The sequence below is a fragment of the Hibiscus syriacus genome, unplaced genomic scaffold, assembly GCF_006381635.1.
Source record: "Hibiscus syriacus cultivar Baekdansim isolate YM2019G1 unplaced genomic scaffold, ASM638163v2 tig00001349_pilon, whole genome shotgun sequence".
Taxonomy (NCBI): Eukaryota; Viridiplantae; Streptophyta; class Magnoliopsida; order Malvales; family Malvaceae; genus Hibiscus; species Hibiscus syriacus.
This window is the reverse complement of record NW_024061867.1, coordinates 549,395-576,550: the sequence shown is the minus strand read 5'-3', so window position 1 is coordinate 576,550 and position 27,156 is coordinate 549,395. Positions and strand designations below refer to the sequence as shown.

At 37.0% G+C, this 27,156-nt stretch overlaps 1 protein-coding gene and 1 long non-coding RNA gene across 5 annotated transcripts; one reads left to right on the top strand and one right to left on the bottom strand.

The window, feature by feature from the left end:
- The first annotated feature begins 402 nt into the window (after window positions 1-402).
- Window positions 403-27,156, top strand: LOC120125904 (ATP-dependent helicase BRM-like). Of its 4 annotated transcripts, XM_039144240.1 has the most exons (15): window positions 406-850; window positions 1,209-2,396; window positions 2,501-3,823; window positions 4,007-4,119; window positions 4,387-4,474; window positions 4,595-4,681; window positions 4,831-4,923; window positions 5,006-5,089; window positions 5,169-5,372; window positions 5,987-6,229; window positions 6,313-7,869; window positions 7,952-8,491; window positions 9,147-9,398; window positions 9,510-9,534; window positions 26,357-27,156. In XM_039144240.1, exons 1-15 carry the CDS (start codon window positions 671-673, stop codon window positions 26,980-26,982), a joined length of 6,603 nt encoding a protein of 2,200 aa, XP_039000171.1. In that variant the 5' UTR covers window positions 406-670; the 3' UTR covers window positions 26,983-27,156. The 4 variants fall into 4 exon arrangements, with proteins under 4 accessions (XP_039000178.1, XP_039000158.1, XP_039000171.1 ...); XM_039144247.1 differs by lacking the exon at window positions 26,357-27,156 and having other exon boundaries at window positions 403-850; window positions 9,510-10,386; XM_039144227.1 differs by lacking the exons at window positions 1,209-2,396; window positions 2,501-3,823; window positions 4,007-4,119; ... (8 more) ...; window positions 9,147-9,398; window positions 9,510-9,534 and adding exons at window positions 17,979-19,205; window positions 19,312-20,637; window positions 20,820-20,932; ... (7 more) ...; window positions 24,778-25,317; window positions 25,969-26,220 and having other exon boundaries at window positions 405-850; window positions 26,332-27,156.
- Window positions 9,504-26,518, bottom strand: LOC120125935. The gene is made up of 2 exons (XR_005516413.1): window positions 26,451-26,518; window positions 9,504-9,628 (listed from the first exon to the last, which is right to left on the bottom strand). It is a non-coding gene; the product is annotated as an uncharacterized LOC120125935 (long non-coding RNA).

Genomic DNA, 27,156 nt, shown 5'->3' with positions numbered 1-27,156 from the left:
TCATCGATAGACGGTCGTCAGCTCGGACAAAACCCCGCAAAGGCGCGAATGACGATCCATGTCTTTTTTTACATGGCACCAACTCGGACATAACTCCTCGAAGGCACGGATGACGATCTGGCTTTATTACCACCGTGTTAGAAAGGGAGCTAGATTGGAAATATTAGGGGTAAAGGTGTTTGACAGGTAATTATTGGTGGTACGGGTGATATTTCGGTAAAAATACCCCAAGCGGGTACGTGTCAGACAGTAATTGGATGATTGGAATTTTGTACTACCTGTCGAGAGTGTGAAGTCGGATATTTTCTAGGCACGTCCTAATTTCATTTTGTGCTCTTTAGGGGGCATATCCGGTAAAAAAACTAAACATAATTAATTTTCGTTCCCGTCGAAATTGGGTTCTCTCGCTTTGCTCGTCAAGATCTACCTTTCATTTTTACCGGAAATTCCGGGGTTCTGGAGAGAGAAACAAAAACAAATTTCATCTATTTGTTTTTTTGTTAATTTTCTTTTGAACGTTGGGATCGGAGGGAAAATAAGGGGGTTTTATTAATTTTTGGAGGGATTCGAGTTATGTTATTGGTGGGGTTTTCTTTACTTTTTGAAACTTTGTTGTAATAATTTGGATTTTGCGGCAACTTTTTGTTGAAGAAAATTGGACTTAGTTTTTATGCAATCTGGTGGTGGTGGAGGAGGTGGGCCTAGCCGGAACCCTGGGGTGGTTCCGGTTGGGCGGACCGCGTCCACATCATCTGCAGCTTCACCCACTTCCTCGTCATCGGCCGTTTCGGTCCCTCACTTCGGGTTTGATTCGACTCAACAGCAGCAGCAGCAAATAGCGTCTAGGCAGGTATAGGATTTATAAAATTTCGGTCAATGTAATGGACATTTGGTTGACTTAACCCGTGATGCAAACTCAGTATGTTTTTACATGAAGGCTTGTGATGAATTAGTGGGTTTTGGCGGGTTTTTGGGAATTTAGTTTTGTACAATAAATGCAATTCTGATGCAATTGCGGTAGTACACAAAGTCGATTAGTTAATTCTCAGTAATTAGTTATGTTTTAGGGGGTGTTCAGAGGAGGTTTTTTTTTTCGGGAGGGCTGTGATGAATTAGTGAGTTTTGGCGTTTTTTTTTCTAGTTAAAGATTATGAATTTGTTTGAGAAGTTCATGCTTTATCTTTATGCATTGATATTTGTTCTTGCAGTCATTAGAACAACAACTATTTCAAAAACCTGAAAGAAATGATGCCATCCTAACATATCAAGCCAGTGGTTTTCAAGGTATGATGGGTGGAAGCAATTTTCCTTCATCTCCAGGCTCCATGCTACCACCTCAACAATCCAGGAAGTTCTTTGATCTGGCTCAACAACATGCTTCTGCCCAGGACAGCCAGCATAGGAGTCAGGCTTTTGAGCAACAAATGCTGAATCCTGTTCAGCAATCTTGTTATCAGTATGCTTACCACGCTGCTCAGCAACAACAGACGCTTTTAGCAACGCAGCAAGCTAAGCAGGCTCAGGCATCATCCTCTAAGAACACATCTGAGCAGTTTGGTGGTGTTGAAAAGCAAATGGAGCAAGGAGCGGTGTCAACTTCTGAGCACAGAAATGAGCTCAAGGCACCTGCACAGGAACCAGTTAGTGAAAAATCGATGCCTATAAATGTTTTAAGGGCAATGCAGATCCAACAAGCTCAGCAAACTGTTCAAAGCACAAGAAACAATCAACTTGTTATGGCTGCACAGCTGCAGGCATGGGCACTTGAGCATAATATTGATCTGTCGCAGCCTGCAAATGCCAACATGATGGCACAGCTACTCATGCAGTCTAAGATGGTTGCCCAGCAAAAAGAAAATGAAAGCAGCATGGCTTCTCAGTCATCACCTATGCATTTATCCAAGCAGCAGGCCTCTTCTCAATCAGTTCCAAGTGAGAGTTCTTTCCGTGGTAATTCATCTAATGATATATCTGCCCAGTCTGACCCTACAAAAACCAGGCAGGCAAGTATACCGGGCCCTTTTTGCTCAACTTCCAGCTCTGGGGTGGTTAACAATGCTAACAACATTGGAATGCAACAGTTGGCTATTCATGGCCGAGATAATCAAGTGCCTCTGAGGCAGACAGTTTTGCATGGAAATGGGATGCCTCTTATGCATCCTCCACAGTCATCTGCAAATATTAGCCAGAGTGCTGATCCATCTTTGCTGACAAAAAAATCATTAGGTGGAACTGAAACACCGCAAACACAGTATATCAATCAATTAAATCGATCTTCTCCGCTGCTTGCTGCTCCTAATATTGATGGAGGATCAGTTACCCAGCAACATTCTGGTTTTACTAAACAACAACTTCATGTTCTCAAAGCACAAATACTAGCATTTAGGCGCATTAAGGTATGCTATACAACAGCTTAATATCTTTTTCCTTTCTACCAATTACTTAAATTGATTCACTGAAAATGTGTCTTATGGACTATGCTGTTTGTTGTCATTGACAGAAAGGGGAACGTACACTTCCACAGGAACTTCTTCAAGCCATTGTTCCCCCACCACTTGAGCTGCAGCAATTCCAATTTCCTCCCGTAGGTGGAAATATTCAGGACAGAAATGGTGGAAAGAGTATAGAAGATCAAGTGAATCATTTGGAGTCTAAGGAGAAAGTTTTGCAGGCCGGGCCATCTACCAATGGACAGAATGCTACTAAAGAGGAAGCTTATGCTGGAGATGGTAAAGCAACTGCATCAATAGCTCATATGCAAGGTGTTTCAGCCACTGCCAAGGGATTTTCTTCTACTTTACCTGCTGGAAAAGAACAGCAAAGCTCTGTCTTCCTTGCAAAGTCTGACCAAGAAGTAGAACGCGGTCTTCCAGAAACTCCAGTCACTCGTGATTTTAGTGCAGAGAGAGGAAAGACTGTTGGACCAGAAGTTGCTGCATCTGACAGAGGGGAAATTAAGAAACCTGCACAAGTAAACTCTGCTCCCCAACCGAAAGATCTTGGCTCTGCCAGAATGTATCATGGGCCGTTATTTGATTTTCCCTTCTTCACTAGGAAACACAATTCATATGGTTCTGCTATTCCTAACGGCAACAATAATCTGACTTTGGCATATGATGTCAAAGATCTTCTCTTTGAGGAAGGGATTGAAGTCCTTAGCAAGAAACGATCAGAAAGTTTAAGGAAAATTGGTGGCTTATTAGCGGTAAATTTGGAAAGGAAAAGGATCAGGCCGGATCTTGTTCTGCGACTGCAAATTGAAGAAAAAAAGCTTCGACTAATAGATCTGCAGGCACGTTTAAGAGATGAAGTTGACCAGCAGCAACAAGAGATAATGGCCATGCCTGACAGACCATACAGAAAATTTGTCCGCCTGTGTGAGCGTCAGCGAATGGAGTTGGCCAGACAAGTACAAGCCTCTCAGAAGGCCCTTAGAGAGAAGCAATTGAAATCCATCTTTCAGTGGCGTAAGAAGCTCTTGGAGGCTCACTGGGCCATCCGTGATGCACGAACTGCTCGTAACAGGGGAGTTGCCAAGTACCATGAGAAAATGGTACGAGAGTTTTCAAAGAGAAAAGATGATGATAGGGATAAGAGGATGGAGGCCTTAAAGAATAATGATGTCGAAAGGTATAGAGAAATGTTGATTGAGCAGCAGACAAGTACGACTGGTGATGCTGCTGAGAGATATGAAGTTCTTTCATCATTCCTGACGCAGACGGAAGAGTATCTTCATAAATTGGGAAGTAAGATAACTACAGCCAAGAATCAGCAGGAAGTGGAGGATGCAGCAAATGCTGCTGCTGTCGCTGCACGGTTGCAGGTAGGATTTCCTGAACTTTGCCTCTTCTGTATGCACTCTGGTCATCTTTGTGGGTTTTTTTTCCTTCTCGGTTCCTTTAAAATTTTGGATTCTATCCTGAGCTAAAAAAGTATTACATATCCTTCCCTGATTTGTTTATTTAGGTAGAATCCGTGTTACTTATTTTATATTTCTTGACAAAAGGGTCTATCAGAAGAAGAAGTTAGGGTTGCAGCAGCTTGTGCTAGAGAGGAAGTAATGATAAGAAACCGGTTTATGGAAATGAATGCACCCAAGGATGGTTCATCTGTTAGCAAGTAAGTTATGTTTTTAATTTGATTATAGTTCGTTTCGTATGACTTATTGATGATTCAGAAGGGTGCTTCAGTCATTAATTAAATGGGGGTTGTGCAAGCAAGTTAAATGGGGGTTATGCAGTAACTTTTCTCATGTTCTTTAGTTTGATAACTATCATCTCGCATGGTCTATTTAGCTTTAGCCTTTTAACACCGAAGGCCTTTTTTTTCTCAAAGGTCACCAAATTTCATGCAATCTTAGTTGTCATTTCTCGTGTTCATTAACAGATACTATAATCTTGCTCATGCGGTGAATGAAAGAGTCATAAAGCAACCATCAATGCTACGAGCCGGAACATTACGAGACTATCAACTTGTAGGTTGCTACATATAAAATCTTGGGTTTCGTTTTGGTTGGTTTTTGTTCTTTCTAATTTCCAACTATTTTGTCTACCAAGTTAAATTTTTCATATAATCTGTGCATTTTATTTTGTAGGTTGGTTTGCAATGGATGCTTTCTTTGTATAATAATAAACTAAATGGTATCTTGGCGGATGAGATGGGTCTTGGGAAGACTGTTCAGGTATTTAGATATTAAAAAAAAATCTAGTTGTACACTGCGATTTCACATGTTATTTGGGAGTTAGACAAGCAGCATTTATTGTTTTAGTAGATAATTATATGATACAGTAGTGTTGTTGTTCACATTTTAGGTTTTTCCTTATTGTGCAGGTTATGGCATTGATTGCTTATTTGATGGAATTCAAAGGAAACTATGGTCCACATCTTATAATTGTCCCAAATGCTGTTCTGGTAAATTGGAAGGTTGGTGTTTTTTTTGCTTTATGTTAATTATTTTGATATTTTCCCAATATTATTGAACAGTGATGAGTACTCTTTGTTTCAGAGTGAGCTCCATAACTGGCTGCCGTCTTTGTCATGCATCTATTATGTTGGAGGAAAAGATCAGCGTTCAAGATTATTTTCTCAAGTAAGAATTATAAGTTTCTTTGTTTAGTTGTTCTTGCAAGTGTCAAAATTTGTTGAACTTTCTCTTGCTTGTTTATTAGGAGGTTATTGCAATGAAATTTAATGTCCTCGTGACAACTTACGAATTCATCATGTACGATCGGTCAAAACTTTCTAAAATTGATTGGAAGTACATCATAATTGATGAAGCACAGCGGATGAAAGACAGGGAATCTGTTTTAGCTCGTGCTCTTGATAGATACCGCTGCCAGAGGCGGTTACTTCTTACTGGGACACCATTACAGGTCTGTCAAGGAAGCTCTCTGATATGTTAACAAATTGAAAATTTTCACACATGCATATACATTCAGAAAGGTTTGAAAACAATTTTGCTTTACTGACATAACTGGCATTTGAACACCATTGTTTGTTGACCCACTTTACTGTGTATGAAGTTACACATGCACACTGACACTTATGCATTTAGGGATAGGTTAGTCTCTTTAACTTTCGGAATCATAAGTTTCAAACACTAAGTTTGCACAATCACTTTTCTAATTGGTTAATCACTAAATCTCTTTTTGAAGGCTGAAAGAGGAGCTAGCGCTTGATTATTTATGCCTTAAAATGTTGTTTTGTCATTGTTGAAATTTTGATGGTCTTTCCTATTAATCTTTTAGCTGGTAAATTAACAGGACTCTTTGTCATTCTTTAGCTTATATCTTACTCTGTGGCTTGTTTAGTTAACCTGTTTTTTAACACTTCAGTCTATACATTCGTTTGGATTATTTGACATATTGAAGTAATAAGCCTATTCGCCTTTTTTCCGCTTTGCTTTCTTATTTATGTGTGTGTCACACGTTTATTGATTATTGTGTTTGTTTGACGAGCTGAATAGTGAGTTTTATTTATGCAACAGAATGACTTGAAAGAACTTTGGTCACTGTTAAATCTTCTCCTTCCTGAAGTTTTTGACAATCGCAAGGCATTTCATGATTGGTTTTCACAACCATTTCAAAAGGAAGGCCCTACGCATAGTGCAGAGGATGATTGGCTTGAGACGGAGAAGAAAGTTATCATCATCCACCGACTTCATCAAATTCTAGAGCCTTTTATGCTTAGGCGTCGTGTTGAAGATGTGGAAGGATCCCTTCCCCCAAAGGTATGGTGTAATTGCAGTCTTATTTGAATAAATACTTTTCATACTGCTACTTCTAATGATGTTATTTCATTTCTGAATTGCAGGTCTCAATAGTTTTAAAATGCAGAATGTCAGCTATTCAGAGTGCCATTTATGATTGGATAAAGTCAACTGGGACTCTACGAGTTGATCCTGAAGATGAGAAGCTCAGGGTTCAAAAAAATCCGCTATACCAGGCTAGGGTGTACAAAATTTTAAATAACCGGTGTATGGAGCTTCGGAAGACTTGCAATCATCCTTTGCTTAATTACCCATTTTTCAACGACTTATCCAAAGATTTCCTTATAAAATCTTGTGGGAAATTGTGGATACTAGACAGGATCCTAATAAAACTGCAGAGAACTGGGCATCGTGTATTACTCTTCAGTACCATGACAAAGCTTCTGGATATCTTGGAGGAATACTTGCAGTGGAGGAGGCTTGTCTACAGACGTATTGATGGAACAACTAGCTTGGAAGATCGTGAATCAGCTATTGTTGACTTCAATAGCCCTGACTCTGAATCCTTTATATTCTTACTAAGCATTCGTGCAGCTGGACGTGGTCTAAATCTTCAATCTGCTGACACTGTTGTTATATATGATCCTGATCCAAATCCTAAAAATGAGGAACAGGCAGTTGCTAGGGCTCACCGAATTGGACAAACAAGGGAAGTCAAAGTCATTTACATGGAAGCAGTTATTGACAAAATTTCTAGTCAGCAAAAAGAGGATGAACTAAGGAGTCGAGGTACAGTTGATTTTGAGGATGATTTTGCCAGTAAGGATAGATATATGGGATCTATTGAGAGCCTCATAAGGAATAACATTCAGCAGTATAAAATTGACATGGCCGATGAAGTAATTAATGCTGGGCGTTTTGATCAGAGAACGACACATGAAGAGCGACGCATGACTTTGGAAACATTATTGCATGATGAGGAGAGGTATCAAGAAACTGTCCATGATGTTCCTTCACTGCACCAGGTAAATCGCATGATAGCAAGAAGCGAAGGAGAAGTTGAGTTGTTTGATCAAATGGATGAAGAACTGGATTGGATGGAGGAGATGACTTGCCATGAACAGATACCTAAGTGGCTTCGAGCCAGTACAAAAGAAGTGGATACTGCTGTAGCTACTTTATCAAAAAAGCCATCAAAGAACATTCTGTTTACTGCTGGTGTTGTTGGTGTCTCAAATGAAACGGAGACAGAGAGAAAACGGGGGCGACCTAAGGGGAAAAAGCGTCTGAACTACAAGGAAATAGAAGATGCTAATGGGGAATACTCTGAGGCAAGTTCTGATGAGAGAATTGGCTATTCTGCTAACGATGAAGAGGGAGAAATTGGTGAATTTGAAGAAGATGAATTAAGTGGTGCCGTTGATGCACCGCCTGTAAATAAGGAACAGTTAGAAGAAGACGACCCACTTGGTGATAATGGTTATGAGTATGACCAGACTTCAGAACTCATTAGAAACAATCACATACTTGAAGAAGCTGGTTCATCAGGATCATCATTAGACAGTCGAAGACCAATACAGATGGTGTCTCCTGTTTCTCCTCAGAAATTTGGATCTCTCTCTGCATTAGATTCTAGGTCGAGTGCTGTTGCAAGAAGGCTGGTATGCCTCTTTTCCTATAAGATTTGTTATTATGGAGTTTGTTGATTTCTGCTATTTTCTCATGTTATGTTAATCTTGGCAGCATGATGAACTTGAGGAAGGTGAAATTGCGATATCTGGAGATTCTCACATGGACCACCAGAAATCTGAAAGTTGGATTCATGATCCGGAGGAAGGTGAAGACGAACAAGTTGTCCAGCCCAAGATAAAACGAAAGCGTAGTATCCGGGTTCGACCTCGTCATACTATGGAAAGGGCAAAGAAATCTTTCACTGAAGTGCCTCATCTCCAACGTGGAGAATCATCTTTGTTTCCTTCACAGCTGGATCATAAGTACCAATTACAACTAAGGATTGATACTGAAACAAACCCAACTCGTGAGCGTAATGCTTTCAGGCATGATCCAAATGATTCATCTTCTAAAACTAAGAGGAACTTACCTTCAAGAAAAATAGCTAATACATCAAAGTTGCATGCATCACCCAATTCTGGTAGAGTGAACATGGCTTCTACTTCGGAAAATGTTGGTGAACCCTCGAGAGAGAATCGGGACAGTAAACTGGTTAATACAAGTGGCTTGTCGAATTTTGGGGTGAAGATGTCTGATGTCATCCAAAGAAAGGTATACTTGAAGTGACTATAATGATTGTCTCTGGATTGTGTGAATATTTTTATTTTTACCCTAATCGTTTGAAGCACTGCCACATTCTTTTCTCCTGGTCAGTAGTGATAAGTTGGATTTAGAAATCTTGTATTGGTATTTTGAATTGCTTGTAGAAGTCTCTGACGCACCATAGTTTTGATTGTCCTGAATTTCTTCACTTTCATAATTTGTATCGTTTCTATTGCATCTAATTTTTCAGCATGCATCATTTCATCCAAAGGTTCTCTTATCAAATTGGGTTTAAATTTTGCTGGACATGCATTTGTATAAGTCAGGTGCATTTGATGCATGAGAATTTATTTTTCAGATTTAGGAAGTTGAATGTGTCTAATGGTTTTATGATCTGTCCTACCTGGTTGTTTTGCCATTTACATCTGATTCTGAGCTTTCTAGATTCAGTCTTCATGTTATTTCATTTATTTGATCTTAAAGTCATTGGTATTTTCCAGGAATGGATATGCCGAGTGATTAGAAGCTTGTATCCCAAAATATCTCCCTTTTAACTTTTAAGAAATCATTTCAGCATTGACTTTATTTAATTGCTAATGTCTTACATGCTATCTTATGATATTTGTGAATTAAATAATTGACTATACAATTATCTTATTTCCAGTGCAAAAATGTGATTAGCAAGCTTCAGAGGAGAATAGATAAGGAGGGCCAACAGATTATACCACTTTTAACAGATTTGTGGAAGAGGGTTGAAACCTCAGGCTGCATGGGTGGAAGTGGGACTAATCATTTGGATTTGCGGAAGATTGATCAGCGTGTTGACAGATTAGAGTACAGTGGAGTTATGGAGCTTGTTTCGGATGTACAGTTGGTACTAAAAAGCTGTGTGCATTTTTATGGGTTTTCGCATGAGGTATAATGGCTAATTTTAACTTGGCCAATTGAACTCGTATCTATATCTGTTATGCTCCCATCTATGTCCTATTCTTTGTACTTACTGTGCAAATGTAATTGGGATTCACAGGTCAGATCTGAAGCGAGGAAAGTACATGATTTGTTTTTTGACTTGTTGAAGATTGCATTTCCAGATACAGATTTCAGAGAAGCTAGAAATGCACTTGCTTTCTCTGGCCCGGTATCTACCTCTGCAAGACAGGTAGCAGTTAGCAAGAGGCAGAAATCTGTAAACGAGGTGGATTCTGATTCAAGCCTCACTCAAAAGACATTGCAGCGCGGATCCACTCATGCTGGTGAGGACACAAAGGTTAAAGTGCATATGCCCCAAAAGAAATCAAGACTTTGGAAAGGAAGCAGTATTTCCAGTGAACAATATCAACGTAATGATAATTCTCTTCTAACTCATCCTGGGCAGCTGGTTATTTGCAAGAAGAAGAGGAAGGACAGGGAAAAGTCTACAGTAAAGCCTAGGAGTGGATCAGTTGGCCCTGTTTCAGCCCCAAGTATAGGTCGCAACATCAGGAGCCTAGGCGCAGGATCAGTTTCTATGGATGCTAGACCGACCCAACAGACCACCCATCAGCAAGGTTTGCTCAACCAGGCTGGTCACCCGTCAAACACTTCTGGTGGTCTTGTTGGTTGGGCCAATCCCGTGAAAAAGTTAAGAACAGACTCCGGTAAAAGGAGACCAAGCCTTCAATGACACGGGCACCATGAGTTGTACTGAACCAGTGTGCCCGTTCTATCCCCTGGGACATCTAACTATGATGTCTAACAAGTTGAGAATTAGAATCAGTATTTATAATATCTATTACAGTACATTTGGCTTAAGATGTTCAGAACACCAGTTCCCCCCCCTTCTTTTTAATTATAGCTAGTGGTTTTAGAACTTGTCTGAGAGGTTTACATTTGACAATATAAATAGCCTTTGTCAAGATCTAATACAAAATGACTCCATTCAATTCGTTACTAGCAGCATCATTGATTTACTAAGGTTTTGGTCATCAGCAGATAAAACAAGTTTTAGCTTTCATACAGGGAAGGAAGTAGACATTTATGTGAGGAAGAGTGAATTTAAAAGTTATATTAAAAATTTTAGGGGTATAAAAATAAATAATCAATAAAAAAAATATAAAAAAAAATCTAAAACATAAGAGACTTCAAAAAAAATTTAGGGAGTGCCAACTGCACCGTCAAGCACCCCTCGGTACATCTTTGCTTTGATAGATGCCGGAAATGTTTTCACCTTTTTGCCACTATTATATCTATATACATAGAGGTAAACACGTAAAGGAGGTTCGAGAAATAAGAGGATAAATTTCAATATAAGGACCTCATTGTTTCTCAATATGAACTTCCACGCCATGAAACTAATGAGGGATTTTCTTTTCGTAAAGAAATTCACTTTTAGTGGATCAAAGATAAAATGTGTCATAACCGTTTTTAGGTGGAACAATTAAATATTATTTTAAAAACAATTACGACTTTTAATTTTGGAAAATTGATGATTTTGGATTAATTTGGATAAAATTGAAAAGAGTCGCCATCGACCTTTGTGTTAGGTAAGTCGAATACCTAAAAACGTCTTTTAAAAACAATTTTAAAAAAATCATTTTTAAGACAAAAGCTGGTCTGCCTTTACCAAAGATTTGATTAAAACGAGTTCGGGAGTCGATTACGCGTGGGGAATGATTAACACCCCCACAGCATCCAAACTTAGTATTGTATCGCTTATACACTATCGTAGTTGTGGAAATCACAAATCGAATATCAAGTTAAAATATGATCCATTTATTAAAATATAATTAATTTGCTTCAAATGATTTATATTATTATGAAAAATTCTTTAACTTGAAAAGAAATCTCAAGATTAGCAATCCTCTATCGGGAAAGCTAACTAGTCTATTTCTTAATAGTAAAAGAAAATTTCCTCATTAAAAAACGCAAATCAAATATAAAATAATATAAAATGAATATTGATAATTGCATAAAAATAAATTAATAAAAACACCTTGAATTATTCACATAAATATTTAATTAATAAAATAAAATAGATTTATTTCAAGTTCCATTCCGTTCGAATGTCGTATCAGATTGTACCACTTCGTTCAAGTGATACTTTCCACGCCCGTTCTACGAATACATGTTCTTGAAAGATTGACACTAAAGAACAAAGAAATATTATATATATATATATATATATATATATATTTGTTTTAAAACATTAATTTAGATGTATTTAATGAAAAAGTATACATACACGTAGTAAAATATAATGTATTTAACATGACTAACATTTATCTTATTTACATAAACATATATATATATATATATATATATATATATATATATATACTTGTTCATGAAAATATAATAATACCTGGTAAATATATCATATTAAAACATAGGTAAATAAACTACCTACCATACAAAGAATACATGAAACAATAATACACATATAGGGTGAAATGATATACATATAAGTAAACATACATACAGTTGGAAAACTCAAATGAACTTATTTTATTAACATGTTTAATACTCGTATATAGGAATTTCTTTAATATATAATAATATTAACATTAATTTGAATAGCTAAATAGTAAAACCAAAAATTAAGGTAACAATCGGAAATTTTAAATAATAAAACACTAGTAATGCCGATAAACCATGAAATAACATTAAGGCATAAAACAATAATTATCACAATTAAGTGCTAAAATTAAAAAAAACTTAAAACAAGAATTAACAGAACACTAGCAGTGACTAAAAAAGAATAAATGTAAAAAGCAGTAATTAAATTCAAATAAGAAACATGACAGTTTAAGGACTAAATTAAATCTAAGTAAAATATAGAGTTCAAAATAAAATAAATGCACCTAGTGACCATAATATGAAAACACGGCTAGACTATGGGGAGTTAGGGGTGATTATACCACGAATTAGTGACCATAACGAAAAGGGTTCTAAAATTAAAGGGACCATTAAATGATTAACTCCTAAAATAAGTGAACAAAACATGAAGTTTCAAGAAATCAAGGACCTAACACGTGATTTACCATAAAAATTAAAATAAAGACACCTCCTTTTAACACTCCAGAAACGTGAAAACCAGAAAAAAATTAAACACATTTCTTTCATTTTCTAACTTCAACCGTGGAATCCAAAGAACCTCAAGCCATCGCCGGCCAAACTCGAGCCCTCCATGACGCCAATCGTCGTTCCTCATCGGTCTTCCTCTCGGCCACCACCCATGGTTGTCCAAACGACCAACACTCTTCCTAAAACAAACCCACAACAACATCCTTTCATTCTTTGGAATCTAATCGATAACCTAAATCAAACTAAAACCCGACACCATAAACGACGACGTGGCCTTAGACGCGACTACCTTCTCCGGCGAGGGTCACTCTTAAGGTAAATGTATTCTTCTCTCCATTTCCCTCTACTGTTTTTATTCTTGAAGCACATACACATAAAAGAAAACGAAAGAAAGGAAAAGATTCCAACGAACCCCTTTTTTATTGCATATATTTCGAAAATCTGGAGGGAGCCTCGGTTACAAAGCTATTACAAAATGTCCCCTTTTTTTAGAGAATAATCAACGAGAGAGAGGGGAAGTCTTCCTCTCTGTTTTTTCTTTCCCCCCCTCTGTTTGTGTTTTCTGCTTGCCTCCTCCTCTGAAATGGTTCGAATGCCTCCATTTAATCTTTCTTTGTTTTTGTCTTTGCATGCAAGATGACTGGATAATTGAATCATTGATTAATGGTGGATTAGGTAAGATTAGGTGGGATTTTGATTGGGTAGGTAAGGTTTGTTTTTGACTTTTGCATTTGGTGATGATGAATTTAGGGCTGCTGAATGACGATGCTTGTTGGTGACAATTCTAGAAGCTTTCGATTGTTGGAGTGGAGCGTTTTGGGTGGCCTGCAACAATAATAAATAATATTAATAAAAATAACAATAATAATAATAATAATAATATATAATAATAATATTTTTTTAAAAGTCCGAACAAAAATAGGTGTCTACAAAATGAAAACAATAAAGTTTCCCAAAATCTGAAAATCCTCGAAAGGCGACATTTCGAGCAAGCTTATGAGTCTATATTACCAACTCTTTTAATCCACGAAACTTGAATGTCCCTGCGAACATTAAGCAAGACTTTGCAGTTGATCGTAATGCATCCAAACTCAGTCTAATCTTCAAGAATCACAATTTTTCGAGTATCCGATATATTATTCCGGTCCCAGTTATGCTTGTTGCAATCCAATGCATGTCTCGTGATGTGCCGGGTGAAAAAAAACCTAAATTATAAATCATAAACTCTAAACTCGAAATAAAAAAATAACTCGATCAGATGAGGTCAAAATTCATCAGATCCGGATCAAATGTCTATTTAGGGACGGACACATGATTTTATACTAAAGACCAAATTTATAAAATTTGAAGAGAGACAAACTTATAAAATTTTAAGAGGAATAAACAAATTATCAATAGAAAATATAAAAAAATACATAGGATTTGAAATTTTCATAGCCGATAACCTTGATCGTTACCTTCTGTCAATTTCTATATAAATCAATGAGGTAAAGATGGAATTTAATAAATAAGGCAAATAAAATTTGGGTAGGAAATTATTGGTATTTTAATGAAAAGAAAAGTTAACTAATTAACACACTAATTTTATTTAACAACCTCCAAAATTTAAATAAAATAAAATTAACAATTCACTAACAACATGCTCTTAAACTTAAGCAACACACAAATAACAAATAAATTAAAAATAAATGTCTTAAACACATCAACTAACACTCCTCCTTGCTTTAGGAACTACAAGCAAGGTTTATAGGTGTTGAGAAGTGTTTGATTGTGTTGTAAAAGAGTCTTTAAATGGACCAAGAATGTTTATAGGCCATATAAGTAGAGTTTAGAGATTATGTAATGCATGTTGAGTATTTTCTGATGTCCAAATTCATATTTTGACGTCACTTAGTGATCAAGGGACCAAATGAGGGTCACTTGGGACTTAAAATTACATTTATAGTGAATTAGAACAGAGGTTTCGAAACCATTTCGGTAGAATGCTCAAAATTGTTGTTTCGAAACACCATGAAATTAGTATTTTCTATATAATTTTTGCATACGATGTGAGAATCAGTCACCATATTTTTTAGAAATCTTATCCTTGAAAGATCTATCTATTAAACCATTATTTAGTAAATAAAAAGGTAAGTTTTAAAAATAGTCCTCATAAATTTTATATTTACAATATAGTTCCTAAGGTTCATAAATTACATTCAACCATATTTTTCAAATCTAATCGATTTAGTTCTTTTAGGGTAGTTTCAAAATGGTTCTAGAAGCTTGAATGATGTGATTAATTGCTTGTTCATGAAATGATGACTAATAAGTTATTTTAGATTGTATATATTGCATCTATGTCTAATGTAACATCTCTTACTTGGTTGAAAGCCTGGACCGGTTCCTAGTTTACTTTGATCTCAGTCGTTGGTTTTCTACCTGATCCAAGGGCTGATATGCGTGCGACTCTCGACGTAAGTATGAAACTCTAATCTTGCTGGGCCATGCATATTGGGTTTCAATTTGGGCCTTTACCCTAGCTCTTTACGGACTGGATTTTAGACCTGAACTTGGACTGGATCTTGACATGGACTTAGACCTGTGGACCTTGAAAAACAAAAACAAAAACAAAACAATAAGTTAATATTATTAGTACTAATAATATATACATACTAATATATTTTTTGTATATAATATATTATATATAGTTTCCTAAAAACTATATATTATAATAATATGTAATATATATAATATATATTTTTAGAACTATATATATATATTCAACAATTATATGTATTTTAAAATATATAATATTATATATATATACAGGCCCGATCCTGACATTTTAAGGGCCCTAGGCCAGAAGGTGATGACAAGAAGACAAGTGAAGGCTCATGCCTAGATTTCTCCCATCATTAAAATAGGACCCACTGAATTACCATATTTTCGAGTTTTTTAAATAAAAAATGATGTTTAAAAATATTTTTTAATTATTGAGGCCCACTAAATTACTATATTTTAGAGTATTTGAAATAAAAAGTATATTTAAAAATATTTTTTAATTATTAAATTTAAAAATAGGCCCCTCTAAGCTTGGGTCCCTAGGCGGTCGCCCCCTGGCCTATGCCTAGGGCCGACCCTATATATATATATATATATATATATATATATTCTAAAAGCTATGTATATTTTTTCAAGAAAAAATATTAGAATATATATATCAACATATACATTTTTTAAAAGACTATATAATATACTATATTATAATATTATCAAATAATTTAAAACCCGAAATAAAATTTCGAACAAAAATAATCTAATGAAAGAGCACAATGCTAAGGTAATAATATTTTTTTGATATTATCATCATAAATATTATACCATTAAAAGATTAACGTGTCAGACTTTACAGATATTATACTTTATGAATAAAATGATTCCTCGTCGTATGTAAAGAAAACAGATTCAGTGTGGGACTTATCTTTCTTACCAAATACAACACGCGTCACAATTTTATTAAACAGACACATGATGGATGATTTTAATTTTTTTTTAATTTTTGAACATAATCTTTTATCTGAATTGCACTATCACCCTTATAATGAATCTGTTTCGACATAGTTATTAATTTTTAATTTTAAATTTTTGATACATTTTATATTGTATTTATGCCAAAATATTTTTTCTATCTTCCTTTAATTTAAACATAATTTGAAATTTTAAACAATATAGCTTTTTTATACATATTCTTTCAAAAGTTTATATTATGGATATTTTACATGAAAAAAAAAACTAAGTTCCAATTTTGAGTTGAAGACCAAAACGTAGTGGGTACGTGTCAGGCAGTAATTGATTGATTGGATTTTTGTACTATTTATCGAGAGTGTGAAGTCAGAGACACTTATTATATGCTATAATCTTAATATACAATTAAAAAAAGTATTATCGATTTTATTATTATTTATATAATAAAACTGATAAAAAATTATTATAAATATTATTATTTTTATCAATTTTGTTATTATTTTTATCAATTTTATTATTATTACGTACTTTATCGAAAATGTTAAAAATATTAATATTTTAAGTAAAAATAATAATATTTTATTACTTTTATTATTTAAATAATAATAAAATTAATAATACTTTTTTTAATTTTATATTAAAGGTGTTACGCTATATAAATTCCCGAGACAATTGCCAATTTCATTTTCCGCTTTTTTAAGGGGCATATCCGTTATATCCAGTAAAAAACTAAATATCAGTAAGACGTGGGCTTTAAATTGCATTTATACCCTTACCGTAAATTTCTAATCGTAGGCACAGAGCCAGGCCCTAGAGGACCCCACCCACCTCTCAACTAACACTAATAAGCACCAAACGCAAAACGCAAAACGCAAAACGCAAAACGCAAAACGCAAAACGCAAAGCGCAAAGCGCAAAGCGCAAAGCGCAGAGAGAGAAGGAGAGCATAAATAAAAAAGCAAATGAGAAAATAAGAAAGAAAAAGGAAAATAAAATTTTAAAACCCCAGAGGAAGAAAGAAATAGCAAAATTGCGTGAAAACTGAAGAGAAAGAGAGAGAGAGAGATCAGTGGTTAGAGGGCAGAGAGTTGAATCATCGAATTTTTTTTTTTTAATTTTCGGTCCCGTCGAAATTGGGTTCTCTCGCTTTGCTCATCAAGATCTACCTTTCATTTCTACCGAAAATTCCGGGTTTCTGGAGAGAGAAACAAAAACAAATTTCATCTATTTGTTTTTTTGTTAATTTTCTTTTGAACGTTGGGATCGGAGGGAAAATAAAGGGGATCTATTAATTTTTGGAGGGACTTTCCTTTTCTTTTTTAAATTTTGGTGTAATAATTTGGATTTTGCGGGAACTTTTTGTTAAAGAAAATTGGACTTAGTTTTTATGCAATCTGGTGGTGGTGGAGGAGGTGGGCCCAGCCGGAACCCTGGGGTGGTTCCGGTTGGGCGGACCGTGTCCACATCTTCTGCTGCTTCGCCCACTTCCTCGTCATCGGCCGTTTCAGCCCCTCACTTCGGGTTTGATTCGGCGCAACAGCAGCAGCAAATCGCTTCTAGGCAGGTATGGGATTTATAAAATTTCGGTCAATGCAATGGATATTCGGTTGACTTAACCCGTGATTTTGCGAATTCAATATGTTTTTACGCAAGGTTTGTGATGAATTAGTGAGTTTTGGCGGGTTTTTGGGAATTTAATTTTGTATAATAAATGCAATTCTGATGCAATTGCGATAATACACAAAGTCGATTAGTTAATTCTCAGTAATTAGTTATTTTTTTTGTGGGGTGTTCAGAGGAGTTTTATTTTTTTTGGGAGGGATGTGATGAATTAGTGAGTTTTGGCGGATTTTTTTCTAGTCAAAGATTATGTATTTGTTTGAGAAGTTCATGCTTTAACTTTTAGCATTGATATTTGTTCTTGCAGTCATTACAACAACAGCTATTTAAAAAACCTGAAGGAAGTGATGCCATCCTAACATATCAAGTCAGTGGTCTTCAAGGTATGATGGGTGGAAGCAATTTTCCTTCATCTCCAGGCTCCATGCAATCACCTCAACAATCCAAGAAGTTCTTTGATCTGGCTCAACAACATGCTTCTTCCCAGGATAGCCTGCATAGGAGTCAAGCTGTTGAGCAGCAAATGCTGAATCCTGCTCAGCAAGCTTATTATCAGTATGCTTACCACATTGCTCAGCAACAGCAGACGCTTTTAGCACATCAGCAAGCTAAACAGGCTCAGGCATCATCCTCTAAGAACACATCTGAGAAGTTTGGTCGTGTTGAAAAGCAGATGGAGCAAGGAGCGGTGTCAGCTTCTGAGCACAGAAATGAGTTCAAGGCACCTGCTCAGGCGCCAGTTAGTAAAAAATCGATGCCTGTAAATGTTTTAAGGGCAATGCAGGCCCAACAAGCTCAGCAAACTGTTCAAAACACAGGAAACAATCAACTTGGTATGGCTGCACAGCTGCAGGCATGGGCACTTGAGCGCAATATTGACCTGTCGCAACCAGAAAATGCCAACTTGATGGCTCAGCTACTCATGCAGTCTAAGATGGCTTCCCAGCAAAAAGCAAATGAAAGTAGCATGGCTTCTCATTCATCACCTATGCATTTATCCAAGCAGCAGGTCTCTTCTCCATCAGTTCCAAGTGAGAGTTCTCTCCGTGGTAATTCATCTAATGATATATCTGCCCAGTCTGGCCCTGCAAAAACCAGACAGACAAGTATACCGGGCCCTCTTTGCTCAACTTCCACCTCTGGGGTGGTTAACAATGCTAACAACATTGGAATGCAACAGTTGGCTATTCATGGCCGAGATAATCAAGTGCCTCTGAGGCAGACAGTTTTGCATGGAAATGGGATGCCTCTTATGCATCCTCCACAGTCATCTGCAAATATTAGCCAGAGTGCCGATCCATCTTTGCTGACAAAAAAATCATTAGGTGGAACTGAAACACCGCAAACACAATGTATCAAACAATTAAATCGATCTTCTCCACTGCCTGCTACTCCTAATAATGATGGAGGATCAGTTACCAACTCACTGTCACAAGGGGGAGTAGCTACCAAGATCCCCCAGCAACATTCTGGTTTCACTAAACAACAACTTCATGTTCTCAAAGCACAAATACTAGCATTTAGGCGCATTAAGGTATACTATACAACAGCTTAATATTTATTTTCCTTTCTACCAACTATTTGAATTGAATTCACTAAAAAAGATTCTTATGGACTATGCTGCTTGTGGTCATTGACAGAAAGGAGAACGTACACTTCCACTGGAACTTCTTCAAGCCATTGTTCCCCCACCACTTGAGCTGCAGCAGCTCCAATTTCCTCCTGTAGGTGGAAATATTCAGGACAGAAATGGTGGAAAGAGTATAGAAGATCAAGTGAATCATTTGGAGTCTAAGGAGAAAGTTTTGCAGGCCGGGCCATCTACCAATGGACAGAATGCTACTAAAGAGGAAGCTTATGGTGGAGATGATAAAGCAACTACATCAATAGCTCAAATGCAAGGCGTGTCAACCACTGCCAAGGGATTTTCTTCTATTTTACCTTCTGGAAAAGACGAACTGCAAAGTGCCGTGTTTCCTGCAAAGTCTGATCAAGAAGTAGAACGTGGTCTTCCAAAAACAGCAGTCGCTAGTGATTTTAGTGCAGAGAGAGGAAAGACTGTTGCACCAGAAGTTGCTGCATCTGACGGAGGGCAAATTAAGAAACCTGCACAAGTAAACTCTGCTCCCCAGCCGAAAGACCTTGGCTCTGCCAGAATGTATCATGGACCATTATTTGATTTCCCCTTCTTCACTAGGAAACACAATTCATATGGCTCAGCTATGCCTAACGGAAACAATAATCTGACTTTGGCATATGATATCAAAGATCTTCTCTTTGAGGAAGGGATTGAAGTCCTTAGCAAGAAACGATCAGAAAGTTTAAGGAAAATTGGTGGCTTATTAGCAGTAAATTTGGAAAGGAAAAGGATTAGGCCAGATCTTGTTCTGCGACTGCAAATTGAAGAAAAAAAGCTCCGACTTATAGATCTGCAGGCACGTTTAAGAGATGAAGTTGACCAGCAGCAACAAGAGATAATGGCGATGCCTGACAGACCATACAGAAAATTTGTCCGCTTGTGTGAGCGTCAGCGTATGGAGTTGGCCAGACAAGTACAAACCACTCAGAAGGTCCTTAGAGAGAAACAATTGAAATCCATCTTTCAGTGGCGTAAGAAGCTCTTGGAGGCTCACTGGGCCATCCGTGATGCACGAACTGCTCGTAACAGGGGAGTTGCCAAGTACCATGAGAAAATGGTACGGGAGTTTTCAAAGAGAAAAGATGATGATAGGAATAAAAGGATGGAGGCCTTACAGAATAATGATGTCGAAAGGTACAGAGAGATGTTGATTGAGCAGCAGACAAGTACAACTGGTGATGCTGCTGAGAGATATGAAGTTCTTTCATCATTTCTGACGCAGACTGAAGAGTATCTTCACAAATTGGGAAGTAAGATAACTATAGCCAAGAATCAGCAGGAAGTGGAGGAGGCAGCAAATGCTGCCGCTGTCGCTGCACGGTTGCAGGTAGGATTTCCTGAACTTTGCCTCTTTTGTATGCACTCTGGTCATCTTCGAGGGTTTTTTCCCTTCTCAGTTCCTTTAAAATTTTGGACTCTATTTTGAGCTAAAAAAGTATTACATATCCTTCCCTCATCTGTTTATTTAGGTAGAATCCGTGTTACTTATTTTATATTTCTTGACAAAAGGGTCTATCAGAAGAAGAAGTTAGGGTTGCAGCAGCTTGTGCTGGAGAGGAAGTAATGATAAGAAATCAGTTTATGGAAATGAATGCACCCAAGGATGGTTCATCTGTTAGCAAGTAAGTTATGTTTTTAATTTGATTATAGTTTGTTTCGTATGACTTATTGATAATTCAGAAGGGTGCTTCAGTCATGAATCATGAGTGGAATGAGATTTAAATTTCGAGACAGTTAAATGGGGATTATGCAGTAACTTTTCACGTTTTCTTTAGTTCGATAACTATCATCTCTCATGGTCTGTTTAGATTTAGCCTCTTTTTAATACCAAAGTCTTTTTGTTTCGCAAAGGTCGCCAAATTTCTGGCAATTTTAGTTGTCATTTCTCGTGCTCATTAACAGGTACTATAATCTTGCTCATGCGGTGAATGAAAGAGTCATAAAGCAACCATCAATGCTACGAGCTGGAACATTACGAGACTATCAGCTTGTAGGTTGCTACATATAAAATCTTGGGTTTCCTTTTTGTTGGTTTTTGTTCATTCTAATTTCCAACTATTTAGCCTACCAAGTTAAAACTTTCATATAATCTGTGCATTTTATTTTGTAGGTTGGTTTGCAATGGATGCTTTCTTTGTATAATAATAAACTAAATGGTATCTTGGCGGATGAGATGGGTCTTGGGAAGACTGTTCAGGTATTTAGATATTAAAAAGTTCTAGTTGTACACTGCGATTTCTTATGTTATTTGTGAGTTAGACAAGGTGTTAGTATTAACCAGAGCAGCATTTATTATTTTGTTAGATAGTTATATGATACAATAGGGTTGCTATTTACTTTTTAGGTTTTTCCTTATTGTGCAGGTTATGGCATTGATTGCTTATTTGATGGAATTCAAAGGAAACTATGGTCCACATCTTATAATTGTCCCAAATGCTGTTCTGGTAAATTGGAAGGTTGGTGTTATTTTTGCTTTATGTTAATTATTTTGATATTTTTCCAATATTATTGAACAGTGATGAGTACTCTTTGTTTCAGAGTGAGCTCCATAACTGGCTGCCGTCTTTGTCATGCATCTATTATGTTGGAGGAAAAGATCAGCGTTCAAGATTATTTTCTCAAGTAAGAATTATAAGTTTCTTTGTTTAGTTGTTCTTGCAAGTGTCAAAATTTGTTGAACTTTCTCTTGCTTGTTTATTAGGAGGTTCTGGCAATGAAATTTAATGTCCTCGTGACAACTTACGAATTCATCATGTATGATCGGTCAAAACTTTCTAAAATTGATTGGAAGTACATCATAATTGATGAAGCACAGCGGATGAAGGACAGAGAATCTGTTTTAGCTCGTGATCTTGATAGATACCGCTGCCAAAGGCGGTTACTTCTTACTGGGACTCCATTACAGGTCTGCCAAGGAAACTCTCTGATATGTTTAGAAATTGAAAATTTTTCACACATGCATATACATTTAGAAAGATTTGAAAACAAATTTGCTTTACTGACATGACTGGCATCTGAACACCATTGTTTGTTGACCAACCTTACTGTGTATGCAGTTACACATGCACATTGACAGCTGTGCATTTAGGGATAGGCAAGTCTCTTAACAAGCACTAAGTTTGAACGATCACTTTTCTAATTGGTTCATCACTAAATCTCTTTTGGAAGGATGAAAGAGGAGCTAGTGCTTGATTATTTATGCCTTAGACTGTTGTTTTGTCATTGTTGAAATTTTGATGGTCTTTCCTATCTGTCTTTTAGCTGGTAAATTAATAGGATTTGTTGCCATTCTTTAGCTTATATCTTACTCTGTGGCTTGTTCAGTTAACCTGTTTTTTAACACTTCTGTTTATACATTCGTTTCGATTATTTGATGTATTGAAGTAGTAAGCCTATTCGCCTTTTTTTCCCACTTTGCTTCTTATTTATGAGTGTTGCCCATGTTTATTGATTATTTTATTTGTTTGAAGAGCTGAATAGTGAGTTTTATTTATGAAACAGAATGACTTGAAAGAACTCTGGTCACTGTTAAATCTTCTCCTTCCTGAAGTTTTTGACAATCGCAAGTCATTTCATGATTGGTTTTCACAACCATTTCAAAAGGAAGGCCCTACGCATAGTGCAGAGGATGATTGGCTTGAGACGGAGAAGAAGGTTATCATCATCCACCGACTTCATCAAATTCTGGAGCCTTTTATGCTTAGACGTCGTGTTGAAGATGTGGAAGGATCCCTTCCCCCAAAGGTATGGTGTTATTGCAGCCTTATTTTAATATATACTTATCATACTGCTACTTCTAATGATGTTATTTCATTTCTGAATTGCAGGTCTCAATAGTTTTAAAATGCAGAATGTCAGCTATTCAAAGTGCCATTTATGATTGGATAAAGTCAACTGGGACTCTACGAGTTGATCCTGAAGATGAGAAGCTCAGGGTTCAAAAAAATCCGCTATACCAGGCTAGGGTGTACAAAATTTTAAATAACCGGTGTATGGAGCTTCGGAAGACTTGCAATCATCCTTTGCTTAATTACCCATTTTTCAACGACTTATCCAAAGATTTCCTTATAAAATCTTGTGGGAAATTGTGGATACTAGACAGGATCCTAATAAAACTGCAGAGAACTGGGCATCGTGTATTACTCTTCAGTACCATGACAAAGCTTCTGGATATCTTGGAGGAATACTTGCAGTGGAGGAGGCTTGTCTACAGACGTATTGATGGAACAACTAGCTTGGAAGATCGTGAATCAGCTATTGTTGACTTCAATAGCCCTGACTCTGAATCCTTTATATTCTTACTAAGCATTCGTGCAGCTGGACGTGGTCTAAATCTTCAATCTGCTGACACTGTTGTTATATATGATCCTGATCCAAATCCTAAAAATGAGGAACAAGCAGTAGCTAGGGCTCACCGAATTGGTCAAACAAGGGAAGTCAAAGTCATTTACATGGAAGCAGTTGTTGACAAAATTTCTAGTCAGCAAAAAGAGGATGAACTAAGGAGTCGAGGTACGGTTGATTTTGAGGACGATTTTGCTGGTAAGGATAGATATATGGGATCTATTGAGAGCCTCATAAGGAATAACATTCAGCAGTATAAAATTGACATGGCCGATGAAGTAATTAATGCTGGGCGTTTTGATCAGAGAACGACACATGAAGAGAGACGCATGACTTTGGAAACATTATTGCATGACGAGGAGAGGTATCAAGAAACTGTCCATGATGTTCCTTCACTGCACCAGGTAAATCGCATGATAGCAAGAAGTGAAGAAGAAGTTGAGTTGTTTGATCAAATGGATGAAGAACTAGATTGGATAGAGGAGATGACTTGCCATGAACAAATACCTAAGTGGCTTCGAACCAGTACAAAAGAAGTGAATACTACTGTCGCTACTTTATCAAAAAAGCCATCAAAGAACATTTTGTTTACTGCTGGTGTTGTTGGTGTCTCAAATGAAACGGAAACAGAGAGAAAACGGGGGCGACCTAAGGGGAAAAAGCGTCTGAACTACAAGGAAATAGAAGATGCTAATGGGGAATACTCTGAGGCAAGTTCTGATGAGAGAAATGGCTATTCTGCTAATGATGAAGAGGGTGAAACTGGTGAATTTGAAGAAGATGAATTAAGTGGTGCCGTTGGTGCACCGCCTGGAAATAAGGAACAGTCAGAAGAAGACGGACCACTTGGTGATAATGGTTATGAGTATGACCAGACTTCAGAACACATTAGAAACAATTGCATGCTTGAAGAAGGTGGTTCTTCAGGATCATCATTAGACAGTCGAAGACCAATACAGATGGTGTCTCCTGTTTCTCCTCAGAAATTTGGATCTCTTTCTGCATTAGATGCTAGGCCGAGTGCTGTTGCAAGAAGGCTGGTATGCCTCTTTTCCTATAATGATTTGTTATTATGGAATTTGTTGATTTCTGCTATTTTCTCATGTTATGTTAATCTTGGCAGCATGATGAACTTGAGGAAGGCGAAATTGCGATATCTGGAGATTCTCACATAGACCACCAGCAATCTGAAAGTTGGATTCATGATCAGGAGGAAGGTGAAGATGAACAAGTTGTCCAGCCCAAGATAAAACGAAAGCGTAGTATCCGGGTTCGACCTCGTCATACTATGGAAAGGGCAAAGAAATCTTTCACCGAACTGCCTCATCTCCAACGTGGAGAATCATCTTTGTTTCCTTCGCAGCTGGATCATAAGTTCCAATTACAACTTAGGATTGATACTGAAACAAACCCAACTCGTGAGCGTAATGCTTTCAGGCATGATCCAAATGATTCATCTTCTAAAACTAAGAGGAACTTACCTTCAAGAAAAATAGCTAATACATCTAAGTTGCATGCATCACCCAATTCTGGTAGAGTGAACATGGCTATTACTTCGGAAAATGTTGGTGAACCCTCGAGAGAGAATCGGGACAGTAAACTGGTTAATACAAGTGGTTTGTTGAATTTTGGGGTGAAGATGTCTGATGTCATCCAAAGAAAGGTATACTTGAAGTGACTATAATGCTTGTCTCTGGATTGTGTGAATGTTTTTACTTTTACCCTAATTGTTTAAAGCATCACCACATTCTTTTCTTGAGGTCAGTGGTGATAAGTTGGATTTAGAAATCTTGTTTTAATTGCTTGTAGCTGGCTCTGACCAGTCACCATAGCTATGATTGTCCTGAATTTCTTCACTTTCATAATTTATATCCTTTCTATTGCATCTAATTTTTCAACATACATTATTTCATCCAAATGTTCTCTTAGCAAATTGGGTTTAGATTTTGCTGGACATGCATTTGTATAAGTCAGGTGCATTTGATGCATGTGAATTTATTTTTGAGATTTAGGAAGTTGAATGTGTCTATAATGGTTTTATGATTTGTCCTACCTGGTTATTTTGCCATGTACATCTGTTTTTGAGCTTTTTAGATTCAGTCTTCATGTTATTTGATCTTAAAGTCATTGGTATTTTCCATGGATTGGATATGCCGAGTGATTAGAAGCTTGTGTCCCGAAATATCTACCGTTTTAACTTTTAAGAAATCATTTCAGAATCGACTTTATACTTTATTTAATTGCTCGTGTCTTGCATGCTATCTTATGATATTTGTGACTTAAGTAATTGACTAGATAATTATCCGATTTCCAGTGCAAAAATGTGATTAGCAAGCTTCAGAGGAGAATAGATAAGGAGGGCCAACAGATTATACCACTTTTAACAGATTTGTGGAAGAGGGTTGAAAACTCGGGCTACATGGGTGGAAGTGGGACTAATCATTTAGATTTGCGGAAGATTGATCAGCGTGTTGACAGATTAGAGTACAGTGGAGTTATGGAACTTGTTTCGGATGTACAGTTGGTACTAAAAAGTTGTATGCATTTTTATGGGTTTTCAAATGAGGTATAATGGCTAATTTTAATTTGGCCAATTGAACTCGTATCTATATCTGTAATGCTCCCATCAATGTCATATTCTTTGTACTTACTATGCAAATGTAATTGGGATTCACAGGTCAGATCTGAAGTGAGGAAAGTACATGATCTGTTTTTTGACTTGTTGAAGATTGCATTTCCGGATTCAGATTTCGGAGAAGCTAGAAATGCACTTGCTTTCTCTGGCCCGGTATCTACCCCCGTGTCTGGTCCTTCTGCAAGACAGGTAGCGGTTAACAAGAGGCAGAAATCGATAAACGAGGTGGAGTCTGATTCAAGCCTCACACAAAAGACATTGCAGCGCAGATCCACTCATGCTGGTGAGGACACAAGGGTTAAAGTGCATATGCCCCAAAAGGAATCAAGGCTTGGGAAAGGGAGCAGTATTTCCAGGGAACAGTATCAACATAATGATAATTCTCTTCTAACTCATCCTGGGCAGCTGGTTATTTGCAAGAAGAAGAGGAAGGATAGGGAAAAGTCTACGGTAAAGCCTAGGAGTGGATCGGTTGGCCCTGTTTCACCCCCGAGTATAGGTCGCAACATCAGGAGCCCAGGTGCAGGTTCAGTTTCCAAGGATGCTAGACCGACCCAACAGACCACCCATCAGCAAGGTTTGCTCAACCAGCCTGGTCACCCATCAAACAGTTCTAGTGGTCTCGTTGGTTGGGCCAATCCCGTGAAAAAATTGAGAACTGACGCCGGTAAAAGGAGACCAAGCCTTCAATGACATTTTATAGTACCTCAGGTAAATTGACTGCAATCACCGAGTTGTATTTTATGGCTCTTCATGGCCTGTACAATTGCAATTAGATCATAACATTATAATAGAGTAGGTTCCTTGAGCCCACATTGTCTATTGGCCTTTCTGTGGTTCAATCGATGCAGTAGTTTTCTTATCTCT

Excerpts from the sequence above, each read along its gene's own strand:
- LOC120125904 (XM_039144227.1), top strand. The coding sequence starts at position 671 with ATGCAATCTGGTGGTGGTGGAGGAGGTGGGCCTAGCCGGAACCCTGGG. Across the intron at positions 22,216-22,811 it reads TTACTGGGACTCCATTACAG|AATGACTTGAAAGAACTCTG; the intron begins GTCTGCCAAGGA and ends TTTATGAAACAG. Across the intron at positions 26,221-26,331 it reads TTTATGGGTTTTCAAATGAG|GTCAGATCTGAAGTGAGGAA; the intron begins GTATAATGGCTA and ends TGGGATTCACAG.